General features: G+C 61.8%; 1 protein-coding gene across 1 annotated transcript in view; it reads left to right on the top strand.

Annotated features, from left to right (window-relative positions):
- NID2 (nidogen 2) overlaps window positions 1-6,884 on the top strand; it is a gene marked incomplete at its 5' end in the record, with an annotated part of 24,015 nt that overhangs the window by 8,304 nt on the left and 8,827 nt on the right. The window contains 5 exons of the mRNA XM_019556591.1: window positions 1,094-1,237; window positions 1,667-1,795; window positions 2,321-2,464; window positions 5,487-5,606; window positions 6,352-6,567. Coding sequence (XP_019412136.1) covers window positions 1,094-1,237; window positions 1,667-1,795; window positions 2,321-2,464; window positions 5,487-5,606; window positions 6,352-6,567 — 753 coding nt within the window. The remainder of the gene's footprint in view (window positions 1-1,093; window positions 1,238-1,666; window positions 1,796-2,320; window positions 2,465-5,486; window positions 5,607-6,351; window positions 6,568-6,884) is intronic.

The following is a 6,884-nucleotide window of genomic DNA, read 5'->3' as shown; positions in this document are numbered from 1 at the left end:
GGGTTCATCAGTGGCAGGTCCTGTCAGACCAACCTGGTGGCCTTTTACGATCAGATCACCAGATCGTTAGACGCAGGGGGAGCAGTGGATATAATCTTCCTGGACTTCTGGAAGGCCTCGACACTGTCTCTCACCCCATTCTCATTAAGAAACTGGGGGCTGTGGTGTCAACACCCACACAGTCAAATGGGTCACCAACTGGCTGGGGGCTCTGGGGCCTTGGAGGCTCTGGCGGGACAGACATGAAGTTGAGTCCCAAGAGGACCCGGGCCCTGGCAGTCTGCCCTCTGCATCCTAAGGTGCTGCCGTGCCTTCTGCTGGCTGCCCCTTGGAGTGCCCTTGGCTGCATGGAGCTGCGCAGGGCTGCTGGCAGTGCAGGGATGGGATGGGATGGGATGGGGTGGCAGCTGGATGCTGCCATGGGTCATTTCTATCTGTGACCAAGAAGCCAGCTCCAGACTCCATGACTCCCTCATCCTTGCCGTGGTTTGGGAGGCCAGGTGCAGACTGGGAGGCTGAGGGCGACGCGGCCCCAGGCTGCCCCTGCTCCCCCTGCTCTGCAGGGACATTCCTAGGCGCGGTGCACAGCTGCATTGGCTGTGGAACTGGGGGCATGGAGCCAGAGTCCACCCCCCGCAGCGCTTCCTGCCTGTGGGGACAGACAGGGCCCGGCTGTCTCCGTGTGGGGACCCGGCAGGGGATGACAGCTGCTGCCCCCTCCTCCTCCTCCTCCTCATCCCAGGATCATTGCAGCGCTTTGCTGAAGGCGCCCCAGCAAGCAGAGAGATACAGGTCTGTCTCCAGCTTGGGCTGGGGTCTCTGCCACGAGGCACCGGCTCTCCTGGGATCCAGGGTCTGCCTGGGCATGTTTTCCCATTCTCACCGAGCCGTGGAAGGGGGTGCCAGCCTGTGCCCAGCTTGGGTTTGCTAGCGAGTCCCTGCTCCTCCAGTCCTCTGCAGCAGGGGCTTAATTGCCATGTGTCTTTTCATCAGGGGCTGCTGGCATGGCCACGCTTATTCCCCCCGCCATCCATAGATCCCACCTCCCCAACCCGTCTCAGCCTGGCTTTCCAGCCCATCTTGTGCTTTGCAGGGGACTCGGACACAGCTGTAGTGAACCCTTGCTATGACGGCACCCACGTGTGCGACACGACGGCGCGGTGCCAGCCGGGCACAGGGCTGCAGTACAGCTGCGAGTGCACAGCTGGATACCGCGGCGATGGCCAGGACTGCATGGGTGAGTGCAGACGGCGCTGCTTGCTGTGTCCCCCCAGGCTTGGCCCGGCCACGTGGGCAGTGAGGAGCCATCTCAGCATGTGCCTTCCTGCCTGGGCCCAGAGCCACGGGCAAAGCATGGGGAGCCTTTTCTCTCAGGGAAACTGAGGCGCACAAGGGAAGGTTTGTCCCTGCGGGCTTGGATGAGAAAACGGACTGTGCTGCCTTCTCTGTGAGCCTTGGTCCCGGCCATGTCTGAGGTGGGGCTAGGGGCTCCCTGCCAGGCCCTGTCCTTGCGACTCGGTTTCTAGCTGAACGTTTCTAGCTCACGATCCAACCTGGGTCCAGGCCTAGGTGTGTTGGAGCAAGCTGGGGCCTCTTGGCACAAGCGGCCAGCCCCAGCAGCGTGGCAGCCGACGCTGGGGTAACCAGGCTCTCCGTCCCTCCTCAGACATCGATGAGTGCGCCGAGGGCGAGAGCCACTGCGGCCCCTTTTCTGTGTGCCTCAACTCCCTGGGCAGCTACCGCTGTGAGTGCCAGCACGGCTACCGCCTCGCCGATGACCGGCGCACCTGTGTGCGTGAGTATCCTGCCCCGCCTGGCCGGCTGTTCTCGTGCCCATGCCTCGCCAGCCACGGCCCAAGCACCGGGCATCCTCCCTTGTCCTGGCACGCTGTGCTGGGAACGGGGCCCTGTCCTTTCAGGGGTGCCTTGGGCTGGGTCCCGCTTGCCCTTGGGGCTGCTCACCGAGGGGTGCAGGCTGCAGAGCGTGGGCCAGAGGCGTGAGAAGGGGCAGAGATGGCTTCCCAGCCCCGTCTGACCCTGGCCAGCAGGGAAAGGTAGAGCAGCCATGGGGCTGCACTGACTTGTTGTGGCCTCCTGAGGTGGGTCATGCCTCAGGGACATCCCTGGCAGACTGAGCCTTCCTTCCTGCTCTGACGGGCCCTTGTGCATGCCAGGGACATGTCTGCCTCAGTGCAGGAAGGGGGAGAGGTGCAGCCTTGCCCAGCTGCAGGTGGAGCAGCTGACTGGGGGGCCGGGTGGTGTTTCCCACCTGGAGGGAAGGAGGTTTCCACAGGCCTGACTTGGTGCCTTCCTCTTGCAGTGGCTGCGCCCCCACCTGACCCCTGCGCGGCAGGCAGGCACAGCTGTGCGGCCGCACACCAAGCGCGGTGCATCCCCCGCGGCGGTGGCGCCTTCAGCTGCGAGTGCCTGCCTGGCTACACCGGTGATGGGCACACCTGCTCTGGTACGTGGGGGCACGGCTTCCTGCCAGGGTATCGTGCTAGGTCGGACACGGGGTGAGCTGCACAGCCCAGCCAGGACCCTGCGCTCTGTCTGGGGACAGAAGCTGCATCCTGCTAAGTGGGCTCTGGGCACCCCCTCATCAGGGTCCTGGGAGCTGAGAGGCAGCTCGACACGTGGGGACCCTCGTGGCAGCTGCGTGTGCACAGCGGGGGCTCTTTATTTCCATACATGAGGTCCGGGCTGCTGCACAAGAGCAGTCGATTTCCTTGCCCAGATGCACGGGCCTGCCAGCCTGTCCCAGGGCTTCTCTAGCCTCCCGAGAGGCAGCCGCAATTCCCCCCTTGTCGAATGCACCTTTCCCAGCACCGTGCAACCCCCGGCCCAGTGCCCCAGGCTGCACAACCTGCTGCTCCCCCGCTTCGAGGGCTGCAGCCAGCCTCGTGCAGACAGCAGGGCTGGGGAAAGCAGGCCTTGGAAGCCAGCCTGGACAGTCTTGTGTTGCGGGGAGGGGCCGGCTTCGCCTCCCACCCCTGAGTCAGTACACTGCCCCCACATCTGGATCGACTGTGTCCAACAGGCTCCCTGTCTTGCCGGGGTCAGGGGGGCCCGAGAACAGTGCTCAAGTGTTCGCTGCAGAGCGCGTGTGGGGTGGGGCGCATTGCCAGGGTGACCTGTCAGGAATCTGCAGGCGCTTCCCAATTCCAGTTTAAATGCATTGGGGAAGTATCCTTGGGGGCCGGCCCTGCTGCGTAGCTGTGCTCGGAGGCACCCTGGTGCTGGGCGAGGCGCCAACCCAGCTCCGTCTGCTGCAGGCCCCTAGCGAGGGGGGAAATGTCAGTGCAGCTTTTCAGGCCCGTGCCCGTGCCCGCCCCTGAACCAGGCAGCCGGTGTGGGGGCGAGAGGCAGAGCCTGGGGTGGCAGGTGGGGCACCAGCTGAACTCCGGCCCATCGCGGGGCAGCCTTGTCTACCTTACAGGCCTGCGGGGGCGGAGCGGTGGGGGCAGCACCCCCTAGTGGGCGCGTGGTGTGTGGTCACCACCGCTTAGCTCCACCCGCTCCCTGAATTAAAGATGCTCGGAGCGAGTGATGGGGGAGTGTGTGGCCTGGCTGGACTGTGGGGCAGGGTCACACCGAGTCCTGCTGTCGCTGCCCGCAGAGGGGTCTTGTCCTCAGACAGTGTCAGGGCTGCTCCGGGTAACCACGCCATGAGCCTACAGAGACGTGAGCCCGGGCACAGCTTGGGGAAGGGGAAATGGCCCTGTTTCCCTTCGCCGTCCAGGGGCTAGGGGGTGGACGAGGAGCTGGGTGGGAGCTGGGGTCACCCTCTGAACAGCTGGTGAGGCTGTGGCCCTGTTCCCTGATGCTCTGCTTTGTCCCATCCTGAATCATAGACCATGAGGGTGTGAAGGGAGCTCAGGAGGTCACATCTAGTCCAACCCCCTGCTCCAAGCAGGACCAGCCCCAACTACATCATCCCAGCCAGGGTTTTGTCTAGCCGCGTCTTAAAAACCTCTAAGGATGGAGATGCCACCACCTCTCTGGGTAACCTGTTACTGCTTTGCCACACTCCTAGTAACAGAGTTTTTCCTAAGATCCAACCTAAACCGCCCTTGCTGCAACCTGAGCCCATTGCTCCTTGTCCTGCATCTGCTCCCACTGAGACCAGCCCAGCTCCATCCTCTTTGCACCCCCCTGCAGGGAGGTGAAGGCTGCTATTAAATCCCACCTCGGTCTTCTCTTCTGCAGACTAAATCAGCCCAGTTCACTCAGCCTCTCCTCTCCAGTCATGTCCCCCGGCCCCATGACCATTTTCACTGCCCTGCTCTGGACTCTCCCAACTTGTCCACATCCTTTCTGTAGTGGGGGCACAAAACCGGGCACAGGACTCCAGATGTGGCCTCCCCAGTGCCAAATAGTTGGACCCAGTATTTCTATATCTCCTGCCTGCCAGATGAGTGCCATTTCCCAGGCTTCCTTTCCCACTTAGCAATTCTCCTTGAATCAGCTCCTAGCCTTTCCCTTCCCAGTAGGCTGAGTGAGCAGTCCCTTGGCAGAGGCAGGAGCTGTCAAGCAAGACTGGGGCTTACCTAGGATGCAGAGCGTCCCCCTTTCCTGGAAGAGTTGAGCTCTGCCCTGCTCCTATGTGCCCGCAGGACTGCCATTCAAGTCAGCTCAGGCTGCCGAGTGGGTGGTGGGTCTCCAGTGACCGTACACGCATCACGTTTGCAGCTGCAGAAACCCTTTTTGCAACGGTGTAGGCAGGGAACAGGCACAGGACTTCCAGTCCTGCGATGCAGCCTGCTGGAGTCTGGTCCAGAGCAACCCCTAGAAAGAAATGGCAGCAAAAATCCTCTGGTGAGGATCGTGCCCACAGTTATCCCAGCACAGCCATTTGCTTCCCTGGCACAGGGACGCTGGAGTAGTGTCTTCTGCAGCCGTTCTCCCAGGGGAGCTGGTTGTGATTTACATCAGGGTATTAGACCAGGGTGTGCTGTACTGGGGCAAACAGGACCTGGCCACACGGCACGTCTCCAGCATTCCCCCTCCTCCAGCCCACAGATGGTTTCTCGCTGTCCGAGGAGCAAGGTTGGGTCTGGTCTGTCAAGGGGCCGGGAGAGATCAAGGGACCTGCCTTCCTTTAAGGCAGAGCTGGCTGTGGCTGCAGGAGGGGCCGTGGGACCAGACAAGGGTGCTCTTGGAGGCGTCCTCTGAGGGTGGGACACGGGGACTCGAGCACATGGCTTCCCCAGGAAGCGGGTGGAAATGGAGCATGGTCTCTAGGTCCAGCAGGGCTTCTGCTGCAGGGCCAGGAAGATGCCCCCTCCCCTCATCTCCACCACCCACAAATGCAGTATGCAGCTTCCAGTGCATTCACACCCCCAAAGCACTGGTCGTGTGCCCGCGCTGTGCAGCCCTGGCTGTGGCTGCCAGGAGAGCGCGTCCCACACATGCCCCCCGGTTTCCGGGAGGTGGGGGTCCCGTGCCTGCGCCTGCTGACAAGCGGGCTTCTCTCCCTCTTGCAGATGTGAATGAATGCACGCAGGGCAGGTGCCACCCAGCTGCCACCTGCCACAACACACCCGGTTCCTTCTCCTGCCAGTGCCGGCCAGGCTACGATGGGGACGGCTTCCAGTGCACCCCTGGTAAGGATCCTCACACAGGGCATTGTGGCTGGCACCTGCAATGAGCATCTGTGTCTCCTCCTCCCTATCCCGGCTGCCCATGGCCCATACACTTCAGCTGATGCCACCTGCCTTTGGCCCTGTGGCACAAGACACACAGCAGCCTCCCACAGTAGTGGGTGACAGCCTACTATTGCTGCTTGCAGAGGGAGCTGCTCCTGCAGCTCATGGGGTAGTGGTTTGTGACTGTCACAGAGGCAAAGCACCCTGACAGCCAGGGCCCAGGGCTTCATGCGGATGTTGTCCACCTGACCACAGCATTTGTAGCACTGTTCATTGCAACAGCCAGGAGTTGAGATGCAGGTGGCACTGTCAGGTCAGGGCCCAAAGCTTATTAATATGACCTCCTCCATTTCCGCAAAATCCAGGGAAGAGGTGTGGGTCCGAGTGCCCTGTGCAAGGAAGCACGGCTCCTGGCTCCTTGAGCCCGTTCCTGCCTCTGCCACTGGCTTTCTATGTGCCCTTGGACACCTCATCTGGCCTCTGTGTGTCTGTTTACCCCTCCATACGAATGAGGTCACTGGTGAACCCTTGAATACCCTGCTCAGACCCTGCCTGAAGTCCCAGTGCCCCATTGCATCCTCTGCCAGTGCCCATTCCTCCCACGATAAAGCCCCAGGAGCTGGGAGGCAGACAGAAGCCTTCCCGCTGGTTGTTGCAAGGCTGGATGGGCTTGTACTCCCATGTGCCTCCCTTTACTCTGCAGCAAACCTACAGCGCCTGACACCATGCGAACATGAGCGGCTCTATTCACAGCCGGAGCCAGGGCACCACATACCCGTGTGCGACGACCAGGGCAACTACCAGCCTCTGCAGTGCCACAGCAGCACGGGCTTCTGCTGGTGCGTGGATGAAGCTGGCCAGGAGATTGCTGGCACCAAGACGCCTCCAGGCAGCACCCCGCTGCACTGCGGGGAGCCAGGTCAGTGCCATTCACCCCTCAGCTTCTTGTTGTCTTGGCACGGGTAGTGCTAAGTGGATATAATCTTCCTGGACTTCCGGAAGGCTTTTGACACTGTCTCTCACCCCGTTCTTATTAAGAAACTGGGGGGCTGTGGTGTAGACACCCACACAGTCAAATGGGTTGCCAACTGGCTGGAGGGCCACACCCGGAGAGTGGTAGTGGATGGGTTCTTCTCAACCTGGAGGGACGTGGGCAGTGGGGTCCCGCAGGGCTCGGTCCTCGGGCCCGCACTGTTCAACATCTTCATCAGCGATTTGGACGAGGGGGTAAAAAGC

This window comes from Crocodylus porosus, unplaced genomic scaffold (genome assembly GCF_001723895.1).
Source record: "Crocodylus porosus isolate Cpor-Errol unplaced genomic scaffold, CroPor_comp1, whole genome shotgun sequence".
In the NCBI taxonomy this organism is placed as follows: domain Eukaryota; kingdom Metazoa; phylum Chordata; order Crocodylia; family Crocodylidae; genus Crocodylus; species Crocodylus porosus.
This window is presented reverse-complemented; position numbering and strand designations above follow the sequence as displayed.